Genomic DNA, 22764 nt, shown 5'->3' on the forward strand with positions numbered 1-22764 from the left:
TAAGCCAGGGCCAGTTGATCTTTTTTGAGCTGTGTATGCCTGTTGTTTGTGTAATGAATCGAAAGTTTTGGTCCATTGCTTGTTTAAAAATTCAGTGACCTCCTGTTAAATGACATGAAACATACTTTGCAAACCTGGTTAATATAAAAAGGTATGCTTTTCCATGCATGCATGTGTTGGGAAAAAGGAGAGTATTTTTATTTATTTTTAATCTGCTCCACTCAGGTAAGAAAAAAAACGTTGTGACTCTAAGGTTTATGCTTGTTTCAGGTTAATTGGTGTTTATAAATACTCCAGAAATAACAGGTTTTAGGTTTTTCAAGCTAAAAGCGCATGTTGGAGCTTGCCATGAGAAATGATTTTTCTCTCTGCCCAAAATGTCTTGATTGGTCATTTTACTGTTATACAACGATAAGTTTTCTTTAATGCAGTTTATAAAAATTAAGTCTAAGAGGTGCTTCACCCATGGGTTTTTTTTACATGTCCTCCAGCAGTATTTGGTGGCTGCAGGCCATTAGTCCTTCAAATAGGCTCTAGTGAAGTTTGAAGTTTAATGCACAGAGACTTTTTTTACATTTTGTTTGTTCTGCCACTGTTTTGCTACTTGAACATTAACCTTTAATAAAGCTAAATTAAATATACATGTCCTGATGAATAATTATGAGATTGCAAGCATTTTCATTTTGTACATGAAGCTTCTCAGGGATTGCAAATGTGACTAAAGGTTTAGTCATTATTCACTTTATAATGCCCATGTTATTTTTGTCTTTCAATTCTTTACTGATTTCAATATAAAAAGCCCTGCGTGTTAGGAGCAAAATACTTCTTGTACGTGTCCTCGCTTTTTACAGCGGGCATGTTAAAATGAGGGTGGGGAAAAGTGCACCCACAATTTTGTCAAATTCAGTTTCTTTCATCGTGGCACTTTAACACTATTTCATAGAAATGCCCACAGCTGAAGCTTAAGATCCTGGGCTCCGATAGGATCCGTGGTTCCTGTAACAATTTAAGACATGGCCAGAGCGAGACAATCCGGCCTTTCTTTGTGCTCAGCAGATGAATGTCCTGGGCTGGCTCTTTGGGGGATGCTGAGCTGCAGGAGTGTGACAAAATGCTCCGTGCAGAGGAAGGTCAGGGACCTCCATGGGAGCAGGGGAATGTTGTGACAGCCCACACTGTAACAGGACCATCCATAAATACTGCAGAGCCTTCAGCTCGTGCTACTGCTGCCACTTCAGCTCTCTATTTAATTCCTTACCTGTACCCCCCTGTCTCTGCCACAATAACATTTTAAGTTTGATTTATTATAAATATTTTAATACAGATAATAATAACGAAAAGTATTTGGCCTAAAAAGCATAAATGAAAAAGCTATGTAGTCATAAACTATGTATGTGCAGAGAACAGATGACAAGCAACCTAGATTTTGTATTATGAACAGGGTAATGCCATAAGCTGTTGAAGAACCCGAGTAACAAAATGCAGCAGGCTGCTACTTAGAATGTCTCTGAGCTCAACATAACCCAGTGCTATTCTTTTATAAACTATGCAACAACGCTGGCATATTGAAAAAACACACAGGCTCATGCTTAATGTGTTAACAGAGGTACAATAGACTTATTATGTGTTTCCAGAGACTGGAACTGAGGGTGGTCTGAAAAATTAATGACTGTGGTGGTTGAAAATTAAGTGAACTCCCTAATATATACTGTTGTTGATCCACTGAGTTTGGTGTTTAGCATTCCTCAACAGGAGACTAAATCTTTGCAGCCATTTCACAAGAGATGCTGGCGCCTATAGCAGAAATATGTTCAATAATCTTTTATAAGTCCATCATACTCCAGAGTTCTCCTGTCCTGAAGAAGTCCCAGAATAAATCACACATGCACATGTCAGGTGTGTGCTGAGAACCCTCTTTACAAGAAGGGGATGAACATCAGAGGATTGATAGTGAGAGGACATTTGATTTATGGTGTAAGAAAAAGAGAGATCCGAACCCAAGGTTCATGGAATTGATTATATCCACACAAGTTTTCTGATTATTATTGACCTATTAATTGGAAAAGGTACCATTTAGATCTCCATGGTCACAGAACCTGTTTGAGCTCTGCTGTGCAGGGTGATGCAGGTTGATTGCTTTTCACCCAAAAATTCTCATTTTGCAATAAGAAATGTGAAGCTTAAAACTCTCACACGCTTTTGTATCATGACTGTCTGCTCTCAGGAATGCTGTCCTGGGGATTGCTGCCAGGGTGAAGAAGCTGTGTCCAAATTCCCTGGAATGACAGAATGGTTTGGGTTGGGAGAGACCTTAAAGCTCATCCTATTCAACCTCCTGCCATGGGCAGGGACACCTTCCACTGTTCCAGGTTGCCCCAAGCCCTGTCCAGCCTTGAACACTTCCAGGGATGGGGTAGCTACAACCAGGGCAAGCTGTGCTGGGACCTCACCTCCCTCACAGCCAAGAATTTTGTCCCAATATCTGTCCCTGTCCTCTGGCAGTGGGAAGCCATTCCCCCTTGTCCTGTCGCTTCCAAGTCCTTGTCCCAAGTCCCTCTCCAGCTCTCTTGGATCCCCCTTAGGTGCTGAAAGGGGCTCTAAGGTCTCCCCAGAGCTTTTTCTTCTCCTGGCTGAACACCCCCAGCCCTGTCAGCCTGGTTCTGTTTTTAAAGGGAACATAGAATGAAATATTTCTGCTTTTTTATACAATGTGAGGAAGGTACAGGTCTAATAACTCAAAGAAGGGCCCTGCTGGCACCAAAATGGACAATAAAGGACTGCTCTGAACTGCTTGGGTCACAGAAGTGTTCCTGTTACATTTTATCTTACTGTTTCTTTTTCAGATCCGGTTCCAGCCTTGGATTTAGGACAGCAGCTTCAGCTGAAGGTTCAACGCATGCACGATATTGAAACAGAAAACCAGAAACTTAGGGAAACTCTGGAGGAATACAATAAAGAATTCGCCGAGGTGAAAAATCAGGGTAGGTTGCAACCATATTATCAGCTTTAAATGCACACTGAAATTCGAAGACAGGGATCGAATTCAGATTTATTTCTTAAAGGTAGAGGTGATAGTAGCATTGAAATTCAGTGGAGAAAGTGCAGTAGTCTATTAGAGCCACTTCTGTATTTGTGTGTGGAGATGGGCTGTGGGCAGACTCTTTGGATTTCTTGGAGGTTTCATTTACTGTAGCACCAAGTCAGAGGATGGAATTGTTATTCTGCATATTTGGTTGTAGCCTTCAGCACTGAAAATTACACCTGACTGACGTTATTTGTGACATTTTATGAGAGGCAGTGCTGGTACTGACATCAAGCTGAACGTGGGTGTTGGTACTTGGAGGATGTGCAGCTTGCACAGACAAACACAAAAATTCAGTATTTTGTACCCACATAAGAATCTGTACAAAATGGAACTTTTTCTGTACCGTTTTTCCTTTTCTAAATGTACTACTGGAGTACATTCAGTATATGCCCTTTATTTTTACTCGAGAGACCATCCACAGAGCAATGTAAATACAAGCTATTACTGTTAAATTATTTAAGTTTTAATGAGACTAAAGTGCATGAAAATACATGAAAATCTCAATGAGATTTAAAGCCTGTTGGCTTTAAGACTGCTTAAGTTTTCTTGTGATTCAGTTTCCTGCACCAGGAAAAAATTTTTCTCAGCCATACATTTAGTTGCCCATCCATGGGAGTTTTCATTTCCATCTTTAATTCCCAGTTCTGGATGGTGGAAAGGTAAATTGTCTTGGCATTTGGAACAATGGAGATTTTATTTAATTTCTTATATTATGGAACTGTGGTACAGCCAAGTAACATTTGAAAGCTGTGTTAGCAACTAGGTTGGTTTTGTTAAATCTCACTTTTTGCTGAGGGAACATCTATGAAGTTATGCATTTTGAAATATATTTTGTTTTAACCTAGAGGGTGTGACCCCTGGAGAGCACAGGTATCAGCATGCCAGGGTTTGGGCTGGACTGCAGGAGATGTCATGTTGGAACTGTAATGCTCTAAGCAAGACTGTATTTTTGGCTGGAAATGTACAATCATTGCAGTTCACTGTGCAGAGTTTTCCTGAGGCTGTGCATCCAGTACAACCAAGCATGACATGGGGGTTCATCCCACAAAGTGGAAAAGCTCTTGACTTGTAGAGTTTTTTGCTACAACCACTCATAACTGACAGTTTTGATTTTCCCTGCTGTGCTGGAACTTCCTTTCCATTTCCCCACTGTAGCCTTTGTGTTGTTTTTCACTCCAGTGCAGTGGTTTTACTCTCAGTTTCAAACAGGGATTAATAAGCTATCCAGGGAAAAGGCTGTTGTTAGCTGAGGGTGCTTTGATCAGTTAATCTCTTTGTTTGGAGGGCTGATATGAGCTCTATGGTGCCTGTAAGAACTTCCAAAACTGGTATAAATGGCAGTGCCTGACAAGCTGTAGCTGACCTGAGCACTGAAGAAAGCACTTAGTGCTTCAAGCAATGTAGAGGATTCAGCTGTATGCTTAAAGGTAAAAACAGATTTTATTACAAAAGTTACCTTTTCATAGTTTTGTTTTCTTTTAAAATTATACATTGAAACTTAGTCAGGGTGCAATTACGTGAATTTCTGTGAGATTATTTTGCTCTCTGCTTCTCCATATACCCAGAATGTTTTTGCAGATTTATATCTGGAAACACCTGGAGCAGAGGTGTCCCCAGAAGGGAGTGCAGCACCCTTTGCCCACAGGAGCAGCATCCTACTGTCTGTGGGAAGGAGCATCTTTGCTTATTCAGGAAGAGATCAGGATTTGTATGACTTCCCGGATCTCAGGGAAGAATTTCCCTTCGCTTAAGAAAAAAAGAAGTGATGTGTCCTTTTCACGGCCTGTTACTCAGTAATGAGCCTCAGCTGATTTCTGCACAGCCAGCAAAATCCTGCTCCTTCAGGCAGAGGCAGCTGCTTTGCTGGCGAACATTTTTACCACTCTTCTCCCCTTTTTTGTGGTCACAGTGGCCCAAGCTGCCTTTGGTAGTGCCCAGACAGCAGATCATGTCACCAGCTACCTCCTGTCTGCTTCACAGCTCCCTGCTCAACTCTCAGCACTGGGATTTTGAAAGGATTATGTGTGGGTTTGTCTGATATTATTGAGATTTTTTTCCCCCCAGGCACATAGGGGTTATTTTTCATATTAGGGTTTGTCTTCCTCTGTTTCTGCAGAATATGTGAAACTATTCACATCCAAGTTTTTACTTTTTCCTCAAGCATTATTAATGGTATCTCTTAATTAGCTGATGTCTTTAAGCCCCCCTGCATCCCTGTGTGAGTACTCTGAGCTGTGCTGCTACTGAGTCTTCTGGCAGTCCAAGGCTTTTTCCAAATTCCATTATTGTTACAAAGCATACTCTGGTGGATGTCCTGCTTTTCCTCTTCTGAGCCCTATAAGGATTCAGTCCTTTCCTTTGGGTGGGATCACAGGGCTTTCATGTAGGAACAGATCAGGGCACGTAAGCAGATGCTGAGCTGTAGCTCTGCAGGTTTCTGCATCTGCTCTCATCCAGTGCTGGGCATGGGGAAATGCAGGAGAGCTCCTTTATCTGAGGGAAAGGTTCTGCAAATTCCCTGGAAGGCTGCAAGTGCCTCAGAAAGTTAAAATAGTCAGTGTTGGTGTGTAAACCCTGGGGTGGGTGACAAGGCAGCGACAGCAACTGGGACATGCAGAGGTCCAGTGCCTGCTGTTGATGCAGCAGTTGGATCCCAAGTGCTGGGTTTCTCCTCAGCTGGGAAGCAGAAGAGAGCTGTAGCTGAGATATGTGTTCAATTAGTGTGAGATTACATCTGTGCATGAACCATGGTGGAACTACCTCTTAGTGCATGAGCACAGTCAGGTGAATTAAGTGTCCTGTGTGTAAATGCATACTTAAACCTACACTGGGACTTTATTAATCTTCTTTCAGCACTGAGCTAATTTTAGACTAGTCAATACAGTGATATTATATTTTACAATTGATTTTTTTTCCCTTCTTTTTTTAAAAAAAAATTTGTGTTAGAGGAACCTTCTTCACTCTGCTTTCCAGCAAACTCCATTGATCCTTCTCAACCTAAACACTTAAAGTTCAATTTAACATTTAGGGAGTAAAAGGTCTCCAAAGGGACTCATATCCATTGATTTTGTGTCAGAGTTGAAGAGCTAAAGTTTAAAACACACTGAGCCTACAGGGTAAAGCAAGCCTTGTGTTGTGGAACCACGTGGAGCTGTGTAAACTCATTCTTCCCCTATTGTTTTCCTGCAGAGGTTACAATAAAAGCACTTAAGGAGAAAATCCGAGAATATGAACAGACCCTGAAGAACCAAGCGGAGAACATAGCCCTTGAAAAGGAACAAAAGTTACAAAATGATTTTGCAGAGAAGGAGAGGTGAGTGTGTGTGTGTGGGTGTGTGTCTGGGTGTTGGGGAGGAGGAGAGAGGTATTTTTCTGTTTAATGTTCCCAGCCAGGACTGGTGGCTGGAGACAGCTCATCCATTGAGTGATTCCAGCGATTTATGCGTTTGACACGGAATCATTTGATACTCAACTTTGCCCAGGAAAACAATCGGGAGAGTGTGGAAGTGAAACAAGGACAGATTGTCTCTTCTCCGTGGTGTGGGGCAGGGGGAGGTGTCATGTTCAGGAGGGTGCAAACCTGTTTTTATTCCTCCCTGGCTGCACTGTCCTCTGTGACACCAATCTGTCTCCATTAGCCAGGGCAGCTCTTCGTGTGTCACAGGCTCTGCAGCCCTGGGCTGGGGCAGATGAACCCCTGCACCCACAGCCTGGGCCAGGGAAGCACCAGCCCTGCTCCCCTGGGAATGGCTGAGACAGGGGATGTCTTCCTGAATTATCCTGGGAAGGTTTGCATCTTCCTACATGCCAAAATTAAGAAGGGTTTTCATTATTTACTATCAATTTAAACAAAAAAAAAAAAAAAACCCAAAACAAAAAAAACATTTTGGATGTGTTTCTGATCTTTTGCAAATGAGCAGGGAGCATTTGAATCTTTAGGTTGGTGGTTAAATAAATCAGGCAGGATAAAACCAAGGGGCTAAGAGGGAGTTCTTTCAGGCTGCATTCCCTGCTTTGAGAATTTATTTCTCCCGTGGAGCAATAACACTGAAGCTATAATATGTTCAACATAGCGTGGAAAACCTTCAGTTCACGTGAGCTTTTTAGTTGGAGGGTTGGTTGTTTAAAATCAGGGCTGAATGGGGAGAATCTACCAGTGAATGCAAAGTTGTATTTTGTATTCATTAATACCTGTGGTTACTTTTCTGCTAAGCAGTGTTTTTAACAACTGCAATTTCAATGTACTTAAAAATAAAACAAAATGGCAGGTCGTGGAATGCAAGTAAAAGTGTGTGTAAGAGAGGTTTTGAGGTCTCAGAGTATATGGTTGAGTATGAAGGGAGCTGACGCATGATTCTCGCTATAAATAGTTATTAACCTGGTCAGCAGTGTTGGAGAAGAAATTTGTGCACCCTATGGAGTGCAGGCAGGATGCTGGTAGTTTCATAAGCCATTTCACAATTCTGAGATCTGCAGAATATCCTAAAAGCAGTGTTGTAAAAAGCACGGCTCCTGGGAGATGTTGGAGCAGCTCCTTTCAAAGATGAGTTTTATAACTCCTGCAGCCTGGCCCTTAGCAAGGAGTGCAGTGGCTGCGTGGCCAGATGATGTAAAAATGAGTTTAACTGACACAAACTAGAAAATGTTGCCTGTGGACATAAGAAATGTGAGCATATTAAAGTTTTGCTCATGTTCTATAGAAAATATCACTGTGAGATTTGTTTTGAAATATGTGTGTTTTCTTAAAGAGTAGCTAATAATATTACTGCGTTTGGCACCCATTACAGCTCTGATGAAACAGCTGCTGCAGCTATTCACTCCATCAGTTATGGCAACAAATTCCTTCATTATGACACTAAAATGGAAATGTATCATTCTTCTTGTACTAACTTTGTACAACAGAGGGTGCTTGGTGACAATTTTCTCAATGTGTGTGACATTTCCAAAACAAATTATGCTCAAGAAAACCTTCCACTGAAGTTGTCATTTATATAGCAGTCAACTCTTTATAACGTTCACAGCTTATGTTATGAGGTGGCTACACTGTTAAAATTTTAATAAGTGGGACCACAAAGTAGGAACAGCATCTCACAACGTGACAGCGTTTATGGGTCCCATGGAAGCACCTCAGAGCCTGTGTGGTGTTGGCAGTTGTCTCATTCCAGTTGAGACGTTTAATCGCTCCATCCCCCAAATCTGCAAGGCACAGATGAGTTGTTGGATGTGATCACGAGCTCTGCTCTCACCTCTCCTCTCCCCTTGACAGAAAATTGCAGGAGACCCAGATGTCAACAGCCTCAAAGCTGGAGGAAGCCGAGCACAAAGTTCAAGCTTTGCAAACAGGTTTGGCCTGGCTTTTGTGACCTTTTCCAGGTGATGAGGTGGGAGGTCAGAGGACAGGGATGGTTGGGTGTGTCAGGACTGGGTGTGAAGCAGCTCTTGGCATGCAGGGAGCTCCAGCAGAGCTCAGATGTGCTTTGTGAATCAGAGCAAACACTCCTGTTGCAGCTGTCACTGGCAAATACAGGGACCAGGGAGCACACAGAGAATCTGAGCATCCCTGGAATTACAGCAGGCCATGGAACTTACCCTCTGTGTGTGCTCTGCTTCCACACATGTCCAAACTGTGACAAATACCTGTACTGATCAGTGTGAACCCTGTTTCTTGCCTGTTGCTGTGATTTGCCATTCATTTTCATCTCTGCATACTTCAAAATTCCAGGTCTGGACTCATTTCACTTTGTTTACTATGAGAACAGAAGAAATTTTATTCCCTGAACTACTGCAATAACTATTTCGAAGGAATAAGCAGTTTAGCCAGCTTAATAAGAAACTAATAATGTCTAGCTTGGTTAAGCAGAAGGTGGAAATTCTTGCAATGCAACAGAAATACTGTAAGAAATTGTGAAAAAAGTCAAAACCCTATGGATTTTTCTAAGCCATAATGGTTTGCCTAGGTAGAAAGATAAAGCTAAGGAGGTGTACAGCTTTATTTTTTTTTCATCAGGAGATGTAGAGCCTTATTTATGACTGAATACTGCTATTTCAGTACTGTAATGTTTCATGTTTATGCCTTTTAGCCTTGGAAAAAACCAGGACAGAACTATTTGATCTGAAAACAAAATACGATGAAGAAACTACTGCAAAGTAAGATTTCCCTGTTTTCTTTCTGTGTCTTCCTTCAGGGTATCACTGATTTTTTTTTTGTTTTGTATCTGTCTGTTGGAGAGAGATGAGATGAGGGAGGCTCAGGCATCCAAATTTTTTGGAAAACATGGTCATAATTTGGTCTCCTATGGAGAGATTATTAGTTTTTATATTTTCTTCCCCCCAACAAGACACTTCTCCTGGCACACACGCTGCTGCATTCCTGGTTTCATTCTCTGGTGCTTCATCTGTGTATCTCTTACCCTGTATATCTCTTGTATTTTTATTTAGAAATAGGGCAGTTTCAGAAATAAGGTATTCATTGTGATCTTCCCATCTTGGTGAAAACAAAGCTTCATTTAGTAAAAGATTTCTGTTTGACTCTTAGGCACCCTGGTTCTTTCTGCTTTTGGGGTAGTAGTCCTTGCTCTGCCAGGTTCACCCCTAATTACAGAGAGCAGCATTTTGGGCCAATTTTCCTTGTTTTCAAGTAGAACATTAAGGTAGTCTTAAAAAGATATATTCTTGTCTTCTTAATAGCTACTGTTTCCAATTATCCTCTGGTTTTATTAACCATCAGGGCAGGGAACAACAAAAGAGACAGACTGCTGCTGCTTTCCTTTGAACCCTTCATATTTAAGGAAAGTTAATAATGAGAAGGAATTCTCATGATCAGCGGGATTAAGCACAAAGAGTCATTTCAGTGTCTGGAAATGGGATGGGAACGAAGCAGCCATTTCAGATGGCTGGGACACTCAAGGGAAGAGCTGGGACTCAGTGTCACCTCCCTGTGCCCACTGCCCAGGGTTAAAAACCAGTCAAACTGGCACCAATTTTAAATTTCTTACCCCATGGAACTGTGCCTGCTGAGGATCTGATTCCCCACTGAGGATGTGGGGAACCCAGCTGGAGCTCACAAAATTCAACCCATGGTGGTTTTAACAATCAGCACTTGGAGTTTAAACACCTTTTATGTCCTTCAGGATAATTTTTCAGGTGAATTTTGGTCTGGCTCTGGAAGACCACTTTCCTTTGAGCTCCATGTAGGATGAGTTCCATGCAAGGGGATCAAAAGTATTTTTGTTCCCTCATTGATCCATCCCTCTCCAAGGGATGTGAACAAATGCTGGTTCAGATTGAGCCTTAAATTCCTGCAGACTGACTTTGTTTTTTCCTGCACATAACTGATATTGTTGCTGTTATTTCATCTTGCAGTCACTTCTGGGAGAACAGGCAGAGATCAGTGGTTGTAGGCACTGAACCTAATAACCCCTGACCCTTTTTAATGTGTTTATTTGCAGAGTGCTTCATTTTTTGATACTGTTTCCCTAAGTCCTGTAATTTATCTTACACTGAGCAAAATATGTTCTCTTAAAATATTTGTTTGCATTTCTAATCTCACTCTTTTGGGGAGATTCACACAGAAATATTTATTTTTTATATGATCTTGAGAGTGACTCTTACCTAATTTATATAGAATTACATAAAATTAGTGGCATTTGCAGTAACAAGAAGTTTATTGTGCTCTATATTTTATTGTGTTTACTGTGTTCTGTAGCAGAATGATTATGGAGACTGGCTCTGGAATAGAGTGGTCATGGAACTGAATCCTGAAGCAGACATTAAGCTTGTACTTTATCTCCCAGACTAATGTACTGTGAAAACAAACTTGTAGGTCCTAATAACAGCAGAAATATTTTATCATTGTTTTGGATATTTATGGCAGGAATAGTTCTTGCATAATAACAACAGTTGTCTGTAGCGTTTGTAGCCCAAATTTTGCAATATGGACATCTAGAAGAACATGAAAAGGGAACTGAATGTAGACAGTGAAATTGAGTCATCTATTTTAATTGTAAAAGCTGGGAGAAAGGCTGAAAAAACACCAATAAAAAGGGTGAAAGACAGTTTGATTCTTTTCTTAAAAGAAGCCCTCTTTTGATCTTAAGTCTGAAAAGCTACTTGTATTGCCAATTTTAATTTTATGTTTTAAAAACATGTGATTTTTATCTTAGGCCAGAATTGTTAGTTTTACAGACGCTTATTTGATGCAGATGAATTGGAGTGCCTTCAGGAAAAAAACAGATAATTGTCAATTTTTTAAAGCTAACAGTGCTTTTAAGATTTTCAGTCTCAGAATAAAGCTGTCTTTCAACTACTTGAAACTTTGAAAATCTTTCAAACAAGGCAAAAAACCCCCAAGAAGCCAAAGAAATACAGAGTGAGAAGTCTTCATTATCAGCGTTAAGGAGTCTGGATTTTATCCTGGAGACCGTTTGTGGTGATCTGAAAAGTTGGAAATCATTATGTCAACTTATTTGTTTTATCTTTTCACAATGTCCCGTTCAAAGCACTCTACGTGCAAAGGGAGGGGCAGAGACACTGCCAGGCACCTTCAGATGAGATCAGCAGCTGGAATTAAAATTTCCAGTCCAATTCTGTCATCCCCACGTAGAAAATTCCCGGCAGGTGGGTGTGTGCTGCCCCTGCCCCTTCCCTGAGCCCCAGCACAGCCCAGGGCCGGGCACTGAAGGTGTTAATGACAAAAAGAAGTTTATTATGTGCAGTCATTGCAGTCTGTCAGCTGGAATATCAGAAGCTGCCTTTGACAAGATGGCAGGAGCAAAGTTTTCCATGTGTAGGCTTGAAGTAAAATGTAATTAGCCTTTATGTGCAGAACAAGGATCCATTGATGAATACAGCTGGTCTTTGTTTTCTTCTGTCATTGAGTGTGGGAGGTAAAAGTGTTCTTCTTCATGTTTATTAATACAAGATTCCTTAGACAAATGGCAAGCATAGTTTAATATTTGTTGGAACACAGAGGGGCTTGCCAAAACAGTTGTTGTGTAAGAGGATTTCAAGGTTTTCAGATTATAATCATCTCTGGGTTAAATAAATGAATGATTACTCTGCCTTTTTCAATTAAAGAGGCACATCCTCTCTCGAGGCCTGACACTGATTTTGTTTGCTGTCCCACACATTCCTATCAGCAAACCTGGATTTAACCAACACTAATGAGTTTGATCTGGAGATTCTATCAGACCTGGAACTGAAAAGCAAACTCCGATTTGAGTCGCAGAGAAATAAAAGAATATTGGGGTTGTCTTGTTTTTTTTTCCCTAGTGCAGCAGACTTTTTCTTTCTCTGTAGAAAAAGAAACATTCTGTATACATTTCCTCAGTTTTCCAGGGACAATCTGTTCTCTCTTACAGTGCTCTTTCACTTCTGGTTTGCTGCAGAATCCAAGCAAGTGTTTGGGATTCCCAGCTGAGTTCCCAGCCGGAATGGTTGGATTCCAGTTTTAGATCAATTCCAGAGCCACCTCTTTGCTCCGACCCCTGCTCTCCCCCAACCTAAATGAATTCTAATTGGAAAAGGACCTTGGGTTGCAGCACATACAGTAGGCTTGTTACATTACTGTTAACATGTGGGTTGAGGCTCCCAGCCTTTGATGAAAGAAAATATCGAATTTCACTGAAATGCTCCATTTTCACCAGCCAGCTTTAAGTAGTCTTGTGAGGATTTCGGGTACTGCCCACTCCCCCCCTCCGCCCCAGTTCTGCAATAAAAAACCTTCATAAACAACACAAACCAGAAAATGTTTAGGTTAAGGTTGTCAGTCAGAGCAGCTCTGCCACCACCACTTTTGTTACCAGTGGATTTTTTATAAAATTCAGACTTTTTGTCCTTCTAAAAGTAGCACAGGAATGCAATGGGGAAGGAGCTTTTCATATTTACTGAAGCAGTCATCCACACACAGCTACTTTCAATAACTTGTAGAAAAACATTTTGCCTCCAGTATATGGGCAGAGAATTGTTGTCCTTCCATAGATAAGACTGATTATTGTGTTTTTTGGCAGCACAGCTAAGGATGACACAGGAGGACAATGGGAACAGGAGGAGATGCCTTTGGGTTTTGGCTCTTTGGGGTAAACGATGCTCTTCTTCCACATTATCAAACAGACCTGTCCTTCAGGCATCAGTGTGGGATAAAGTTCTACTTTATTATCTACTATTTATTTATGTGCTCTTCTGCATGGAAGGAGTGTAGGATTAGGCTTGGAGACAGGGGACCAGGAGTTTTAGAGAATTCCTGAAGAGTTATTTCTGCCTGGAGTTACGTGGTGGAATTGAAGTATTCATGTGAAATCTTCTGTTATATCAGGGCAAATCTCAGTTAACTTGGACTTCAGGGGAATAATTCCCAATATATAGTGAGAATTTAATTATTTACTTTAATTTTTTTTAAACAAATCTTTCTTGTTTAAGTGCTGGCTGGCGACAATATATCACTTCTCAAATGTTTGTAGTCTTCCATTTTGGTGGTGCTCAGGGTCAAACTGAATAAAAAATAAAGTTGTGCTCCCTCCAGCATCACATAATTACTGTGATAAATGGTCTCATATGCTGCTTCCCCCCATTGAGCCTGAAGTACTGTAGTTAGCGTGGTGGTGTTGGACATGACATGAAATAGCTTCTATTTGCTGTGCCTTTAAGGTCTTAAAGTTTCCTATTTCCTGTTCCTTTGATGAGTCATTAACTTCTAATGCTCAGCTTTGGAATTATTGCTGTATTTAATGTGATTTCCCTAAAAACAGGAGATGAAGAACTTCATAGGCCATGTCTCTTTCCAGAGTTTTTCCCTCAGTTTCCTAGTCCTACTGCCACCATTGAAACCCCAGGATTGGTGGCAATGAAACTCTGAAAAACCAGGGAAGATGTTACAGAGAATTATTCTTTTTTAAGGAAGGAAAAAAAAAAGTGAAGAAAAACTGAATGTTTTGAATCTTAGAGAAAGCTCTGTCTGCATTTAACATTTGAGGTTCAAAGTTTTAACTGTGCCTTATGCAAAACTCACCAGGCTGAAAGTCACTATTAAAACATTAATATTTTGCTTAAAAACCTGTAAGTGAAGATGAATGGAAATACTTGAGAGATCTGCTTCTTCCTTTGACCTAAAGCTTTGGTGTGAAAGAGGGCTTGAGAGCCCATGTGCAAACCAGCCCTTTTTGTCACATTTTTGCTGCAGCCTGCAGTCACACCAGAAAAGCTGCAAAGTTGTATGGGAAGAGAATTCTGTGTTCCTGTAAAAACCTTGGCTCTGTGAAATCCTTGAAGCACTGGCATTAACCTTTACTTTTGGATAGGGAAACTGAGGCACAAGGCGTGTAGATAAAGCCCAAAGGCAGCAGTCTAGCCTTGGCTGGAGTCTAGAAATATGCAGACATGTGAATGATAGACCACAAACTGACAAAAAGGTTATTTATTTTCATTTTTCATTTCTAAGGGTGCTTTTCTGAGCACTCCATATAAATGGAGCCATTGGAGTCAGTAGGAGTTCGTGCTGTGGCTGGGCTCTGTTGCCTCTTTTGTTAGACTTGTAATGCTTGCAAATTAGTTAATGTAACTTTCTGACAGCACCAAAGTGCCCTAGGTCCTCTTAGGGTTTTTATTTTGTTTGTGTTTTAACCTCCAGCGAGACTGTTCAGTTCCTTTTTCTAGTATAGCCTAAAAGCTGGTGTTATTTAACAACCCAAAGTAGAAAAACACAGCCTGAGGGTATTCCAGCATATTCTAGTCATCACCCTGTTATCCGTAACCTTGGGTTGACATGAGATCCTCAGATGGAAATCTTTAAATAAATGCAAAGCACTTTGGCTCCTGTGCCAGCCAGGCTGGGGGTCATGCTGGCCATGGGTGCAACCAGGGTCTGATGCTGCATGGGGAGGACGTGGATCTGTGTGTCCCTGTGTCCCTGTGTCCCTGTGTCCCTGTCCTGTCTGTCCCCACTTGCTCTTGTACAGCCAGACCTCTCCAGGCTGGGTCCAGGAACGCAGGGACCACGAGTGGGTTCTGCAATCCCATCCTCCAGCAGGGATTGGCTTTCCCTGTGAGGCCAGCCAAAGGACACTGCAGTTTTTGGAGCCATCTCAGCACAGCAGGTCCTTTTACCTGTAGCAGCTGAACTTTGAAGGTGCCTGGGAGGGCTGTGTGAGGAAGAAGAGGAGCGAGTCAGGGAAGGGAAATCCTCTGGCAGAGGCACAGCTGCCCCCAGCAGGGACAGTGGTCCTTGGGCTTGCATCTGCCAGTCAGCTGAGCCTGGATTCCACGCAGCTCTTTCATGTGTGGCTGCAAATTACAACAGCCTCTTTTTTAAATTTTATTTTTATTTTTCAATGCAAAGTAGCAAATCAACAGAGTTATTTTGGTGCAGAACCGCTTCCTGGCGAGGCCTTGTCTGTGACAGCAGGAGGGCACGTGGCTGTGCCGTGCTCCAGCTCCTGCAGGGCTGGGATGGTGGGGGAGGCGAGCAGGAGAAACCCTGGGATCATCAGAAACAAATGGTTCAGCTGTTTCCAATAGGGCCCTGCCCTGTAGGGTTCCCCATTTCCAGCCCCAAAGCAGAACTCTGCAGGAGGAGCTGAGTTAAACTGACAGGTGCTGCACTGCTTGTGTCTACCTGGCCACGTGTTTAATGGGTGATTTCCTGCGCTGGTGTGTACTGGAAACTCTCCTTGTGCTCCAGGGATGGATTCCAGCTGCTTTTCCCACTCCCACGCAGGCAGAGAAATGAGTCAGGAAAGTGCACTGTGCTCTCTCATTTATTGAAAGAGATGAGAACGTCCTGAACGAGAATGGAAGTTCAGGAAACTTAGTGAGATCCCAGGCACTAAAACTCTGTATCCTGGAAAACAGCCTCTTTCTTCTGCCTTGATCTTCTTTCCCTTTGGAAATGCAGGTGTTTGCTGTGAGAGCTGGCAGCCCTGCTCACCCAGATCCCACATTGTTTCATACAGACAACTTCCACATTCCCCCAGTGCTTTCATTTGGGTTTTTTGTTTGGCTTTTCTGAGAACAGGAAGGTGTGAGCCATCACTGCTCATCTGGCACAACTTGCCTTATGGAAGTATCCCTATGCTGTTTCCTCATTAGCAAGGTTTTTCAGCATCTCATTAAACCTACACCTAAATGAAGGTAGGTCTGAATGCATCCCTGCCTTAAAAAGTTGCTGTGATGCCTAAGCTATCAGCCACCTGGCTGCAGTAGCAGGGATGTTATCCTCTCCACAGATGCTTTAAAAATAAAAAGTATTCTGATTTGTGTCATCAGTTCCTACTGCTGATGTTGGAAACCCAGGGTGAAAGCTACAGAATGAAGTCCTGTGCCTGCATTGCTGTACAGGTCATCCCTGCTTTAAAACTCCCAATTATTTCTCCTGCCCACTCCCATATAATTCTTGGAATTCTCTTTGATCTCTTTTCCTCACGTCTGTGGCAGAAGCAGGGCTGGGAGGGAGTGTCTGCACTGGCATGGGCAAGAGTCACCCCAGCACTTTCCCTGTGCTCTGGTCACAGGAGAAAAGGGGTTTTGCTCTGCAGACTTGGAGCAGTTTTGGCAGCAATAAGGACATAAAACAGTGGCATTTCCACTAAATCCAAGCCTTTCCTGAGGAGCAGTTGGAGCGTGGGGCAGGTCAGCATGAGGATGTGGATGTCACAGGAGCGTGTCCTGCCTGGTTCAGCCCCTTCTGATCCTCCTGGAGACATCACTTAATGGGACCTAAGAAATATTGTCTCATTTACATATCCTCTGAACTAATTAAAAGACAATAAGGCCATGTGGGATTGCAGTTTTGTGTCACAGAAAACATCTGATGTGGGGAAATAGAATTGCTTTATCTTGATGAGATTTTTTTTAAAAGATAATATTTCAACAAAGAAGTTTAAAAAAATACTGTCTTTGATCAGGAAACTGAGAATCCAGGATAGAACACTGATTGAGGGATTTGGAAGAGCTGGGTGTTGGCCAGCTCATGGAGCAGAAGGGATAAGGCAGGCTGGTGCAGACACTAAACCCAAGAAAAACAATAGACAACATGCAGGCCTGTTAATAACTTCATTAGCATTCATGTAAAGCATTAAATAAACAAATGCATAATACACAAATCCTGTGAGCCTGAGATTATTAACCCTTAACACTTCTCTGGTGTTTCTGCAGGAGCAGAACAGAGCAGAGGCTGTGATTTTGTGCCTTGCCTCCCAGAGTTTTAACACATTGAGAAACTGAGTCACAGGGAGATTGCTCAGGAGCTGAATACTGGAAGGCAACCAGTACTACAGCAAGGATCACAACTGAGAAATCAAGGCAGTACACAAAGGAAAGGACTTCTGCTTCCCCTGCATGAAACCCAGAATAAACCCCAGCTGATCAAGTCTTGCTTGCAAGCTCTAAGTGCCTGTTTGTAAGAAATTCTGAGCAAAAATTAAATTTGACTGAAGCACTGCCTTGGGGCTGCTAACCTTTTGTAGCAGATTTTCAGTGCCTTTTAATAGCTGATCTTTGGTTACTTGTGATCACCAGCTCTCCAACCTGTCTTTATTCCTTCAATGGAACTAAGGAACTTTCAGCTCAATGGTGGGGGTTTATTCCCTCCCCCATGCAGGTTTTTATTAGTGAGGGGCTTTAGGCTACACTGGTGTTTATTTGTTTTGTGCTGGGCATAAATCTCCTGGGTTCCCTGGGGACTGCACCCCCTGGATGAATTCCTGCCCCTCCTCATGGGGCTGAGCCCCTCAAAACCCAGATTACTTGGGTTTTCAGCTATACTAACAACCAGATATATTCATATATATATATATAACTACAGATGAAGTGCCATGGCAACTTTTGTCCAATGGGTTCTATTTTCTTCCTTTCCCTTCCTTTGAGTTGAAATTCAGCTCTGGGAAAAGGGAATTTTTCTATTACAGTTTGTGCTAAGCAGAATTGCAGGGGAGGATTGTGAGCAGGTAACTTTTTTTTGCATGGTTTCCTCAAGAAATTGTATTTACTGATGTTTCATTTCCTATGTATTTCCTCATTTATGGGATGGGGATTATTAACCTGCCTGAATACAGTGGTTACATCAGACAGATAACCTGAAGGGCACATATGGCTTTCATAAAAATATACCACCCATTTCCATCATTGTGAACTGTGTCATCCACCAGTTGGGCTGCCATAAATCGCTGTGAAATGCACACAGCCTTAACCAGTAGTGAGGAGCACATAACTTAACCATGGAGTAACTAACCATCTTAATAAATCTAAGTTCACTCTTTGCTGGAGACACTTCAGGGAAAATGGGAACAATTTCTACAGCCTCTTACCCCACGTGGTCGTGGTAATGTAAAGGGTAAGTAGAGTTCTTGTTCTGCAGAGAGATCCCTATACCCTGCTCTCTGTTTCACCCTCTGTGTTTGGGAATCTGTGTCTCGTGTAAAACAAATAAAAAGCCCTGCCAAGCAGCCAGTTCTGCAGCCAGAGTGCCCAGCACCCGTGTGAAGGGCCGTCATTAAAAGATTTCATGAAACAGCCTTAAAAATGAAAAGTTTCCTTTCCGAGAGAGAGAGAGAGATAATTGAACTCATTGATTTGTTTCACGGTTTGTTTGCCCTTTCATTCCCTTCCTGAGGTGCTGTTTGTTGAGGAATGTCTCCAATTGCCAGAAAGACAGTGGGGTGTCTAATATTTCCCCGCCAGCTCTCCTTTCAGCCAGAGCAGAGTACTGTGGCAAGCCTACGATATGAATTTTTAATGCAGAACTTTATAACATAGCCCTTGCAGCACGGCTGCACTACTCTCTTGAGCTTTCAGATTTAATGCTCTGATGAACAGAGCACAGACTTGGGGCATTCGACAGCAGTTGGAATTAACCCCTGCCTTACCCAGGGTGTAGCACTTCATTTCCCTGTAGATTAACACACATGGGATGAATATCCAGATGTGCCATCCAGCCAGGATTTTGACTCCCAAAATTATCAAGGTTATGCTTTACCTCTTTTAATAATGGGAATTTTTGAGGCTGTTCCCTTTTCCTGGGCTCCACAACGCTGCAGTCATTCTGTAGTGGATAAAAGGACACTGTCTTGCCCACTGTCTGTGCTCTGATAACGACCCAGGCTCGATGGCCAGAGAGGGAAAAAAGATTAAATCAGCTCTGTAATGCATCATGGAGATGAATTTGCCATAGGTTCCTGCTCTTCCAGATTGGATCATTTAGCTGCTCATGTGGTGAATCGTGATGGTCTGTCTGAGGGGCTTTTGCTCTGTCTGGAATGTGATCTTAACTAGATGGGGTTGTTCCTATTAGTCCATCTCCTTATTTACCTAGCGAGAAGTGTAGGGCCCAGCAGTGGAGAAAAGTAGCCCAAATACTCTTCAGGGCATTAGCACATGTTTGTTAGTGTTGAATTTCATCTGCTGTAAAGCTGCCTCTTCACCTGATTTGGTTTAATGTCTGGACTTTTTACTCTCCTTTAGTTTTGGCAATAATAATTCTGCTTTTCCGCAGTTAGTGCTGCAGTGCTGATCATCAGCTTTTCTGTATCAGTCCTTCTTAAACAACATCACTCCTAATGCATTATCTGGAGGAATATTGCTCTCAAACTCCTCCCCTGTCTCTCTGGATAACCTTTGGGGTTTTCCTGGTTGGTTCTTTTTGGCAGCAGTGTTACAGCCAGGACTGGCCTCACTGGGGACCTCAGCACGATTTTGTCAAGAGAAAATTTGTATTTTGGGGCACAGGACAGGCAGAGGTGTTAATGGCATTTGGAGAAAGACTTAGTGAGGAACTTGTGCTCAAGTGCTGTTAAACCATTTGCCATAAACCTTTGTGAATGAGAAACACAAGTTGTTCTTAACTGATACCAAAATAAGTACATCTACACTGTCTAATCTTAAATCAGCATCTCAGCCTTGGTGAGACGTTTACACATTTGTTTCAGAGGAGCTCTTTTAAACAGCTTGTCTTATTATTATAGACCCAAGATTGGCTTGGCTTCCTCCACTGTTATTACTGACTCACAAGATTAGGGTTTTCAAGACTTGTTGCTAAATGCAGAGAGATCCTGTCGGTTCATTCAGTAGTTCTAGGTATCTATTAACTTCATTTCTATAAAAAAACCACTGTATTTTGATAGGAATTCAGTTTGAGAATGGCTTAAGAAAAGGACACTCCTGTTTTTATTGCTGTAGTAGTAATTAGCTCTACATCTTATTTTTGTTGTGTCAAGCACACTACCTAAACCAAGGGAGATGACTCAGTTGTGCCATATGTGAAAAGGGCACACAGGGTAAGGCCAGACTTCATTAATGTGGGTAGTCTTTCAGCCCTTGGATAGGAAAGGGGAAGTGCTGTTGTGGTGCTTGCATTGTAGCTGTAAAAATAAAGGTACATAAATAGAAGCACAGAAAATGCATTTGCTGATCATTCATTTGGACATCCATTAAGTCATTCTGTGGTAAAGGGAAATATTCTTCTTTCCTGGAGACCACACCAAAGGAAAAAAGATGCATATGGCATCTGCCATAATATTAATGCTGTGTTACCACTGACTGTCCCATCTCAGGGCACTGGGATGGGCAGTTTTAATCATTCTACCCTTTTTCATTGTTTTACCTGTGTGGTGCTTTATTGTGGGAGCCCTCTGCTTTTACTGAGCCAAAGTGGAAATATTTATTTAATGAGTCGTAGCAGATTTTTATACACAGAGGGGTAGAGTTGAGGAACATGACTCATAGGAAGTAAAAAGATCGACAAATTCATTTTAACCATTTCTGTTCCTCACCACAGTCCTTCCCATTTAGAGAAAGGGAGGGAGATTGCAGAGGAGAAGAGGCAGAGTGTCTTACCATGGATTCCAGAGACACCTCTTCCTGATGCTCTCTGTTTTGACCCAGATCCAAGTGATAAGCAAACAGAGTCCTCTGGAATGTCTCCACTTGGATTCTTGGATGGTCAGCATGGTCAGAATGATCTTTTCTTGTTACTGACTCAAGAGAAAATGTTGATTTTTAATTTTTTTTAAATTTTTTTTTTATTTCTGTGTAGTCAGAATAAAGTAGCTGCTGTCGTAGGTTATGATTTTTAATTACAGATTTTGATGCTGAGATCTGCAGGATCTAAATCAGGAGGCTGATCTGGACTTGCTTAAACTTAGGGCTCAAAGCCAGAATTGATACACATTCTACTTTCTAAAATGCAAGTGAATGCCTGGGATGGCTCATATTTCTAGGGGAGAAGTCTGAAATAATTAAATTGCAGCAGAGTACACTATGTGGGTGTTTTTGAAGAAGGTACTTCTTGGTAATATGCAGCAGCAATTTTAATAACTTCCCTGTCCTGAGCTGGTTTAGATCCATGGAGCCAGTTGGGAAATGTGCATTAGCATTGGAAGTTGCCATCTGAGTGACAACAAACAACTCCTGCTGCTGGAATGCTAACAATGACAAGTCATTTGGTACAGCCATTTGCCAGTTTAATGGCTTAAGCAGCTTAGTTTTAATTAAACAGCAGCTTCTGTGTATGATATCAGGGAAAATAATGTTCTGCTTACAAGTGGAGTTGTTTAGTGTTGTCCCTAACTTGCTGGAGACACCAACAGCCTCTTTGTTCCACATTCAGCCAGTGCATTGTCTGCCAGTTCATATCAGAGTTTGTCTGCAGCAGAGCAAACAAACCAAACAAACCCTTTTGGGGTATGGATGAGCCCTAATCCATTGCTTGAGTGCAAATTCAGCCTTGCCTTAGTGGCAGGAGTTGTTCCTTGGGTGGGAACAGCTCCAGACATGATTCCAGGTATGGTTCCCACAGAGTGTGTAGGTCTCCTTCACCTCTCTGCCAAACTCTAGGAGAGATCTAGGGACTGACTCTCAGAGGGGTAAAATTCCTGGCAGAAGGTGAACCTGGCATGAACAAAAAGGGACTGAAGTATTCAAGGCTGGGTTGGATGGGGCCCTGAGCACATGGAAGGTGTCCTTGCTCATGTCAGGGCGTTGGAATGAGATGATCCCTAAGGTCCCTTCCAACCCAAGCCATTCTGTGATTCTGTGCTAATCTGCTGTGGAAGTGAGGGGTTTGGTGGTCCATCTGAATTTGATGTGTTGACAATGAGTAAATGACAGTCAGGACAAGCCCCCATGTCCATCATTCCCTAGAGGCTGGAAGCTAGGACCCCAGTTTTGTAGGAGAGTTGTGCTGGAAGTGACAACCTTGTCACCCTCAGGAGTCATTGTGCAAATGGCAGAATACAAGTTTGGTGGGGACTAACAGAACAAGGGGGCATTGCCACTTGCAGACACAGTTCCTGTTCTGAAATCATGCTGCTTTTCATCTAACACCTTTCCAAAAAGCCTTTTTTACCTGATCCCTCTGTGTGCCAGGAGCTGGGAGCTCCAGTGAAGTTGAGATGCTTTGAAGGAATTTACCCACCTTCTTTATTTCTCCTTTTCATTTTCTATCCCTTCCTCTTCAGTCCTCACATACCTTTGAATTAGTGTGGGAAACTTATGCAAAATCTGATGTTACACCCATGTTAACAATAAGAAGGAGGCAACCAGAGGGTTTTTGAGGTTAAGAAGGTAATAAAGCACAAGGTTTAGCTCAGTTGTGCTTATTGGGGCAAGTATTGCACATCTTGAATTAGAACCTCTTGAGACTCAGTACAGCCTAACACTGTCTGATTTATTTAATCACATTTACATGAAATCAG

The 22764-nt window shown here is 42.1% G+C and overlaps 1 protein-coding gene across 8 annotated transcripts in view; it reads left to right on the top strand.

The window, feature by feature from the left end:
• The window catches only part of CUX1 (cut like homeobox 1), a 259909-nt gene that overhangs the window by 124456 nt on the left and 112689 nt on the right, over positions 1-22764 (top strand). For all 8 annotated transcript variants that reach the window (XM_019008608.2, XM_033518977.1, XM_033518976.1 and 5 more), the window contains exons 5-8: positions 2844-2981; positions 6275-6398; positions 8352-8428; positions 9166-9232. In XM_019008608.2, coding sequence (XP_018864153.1) covers positions 2844-2981; positions 6275-6398; positions 8352-8428; positions 9166-9232 — 406 coding nt within the window. The remainder of the gene's footprint in view (positions 1-2843; positions 2982-6274; positions 6399-8351; positions 8429-9165; positions 9233-22764) is intronic.

Source organism: Parus major, chromosome 19 (genome assembly GCF_001522545.3).
Source record: "Parus major isolate Abel chromosome 19, Parus_major1.1, whole genome shotgun sequence".
Taxonomy (NCBI): Eukaryota; Metazoa; Chordata; class Aves; order Passeriformes; family Paridae; genus Parus; species Parus major.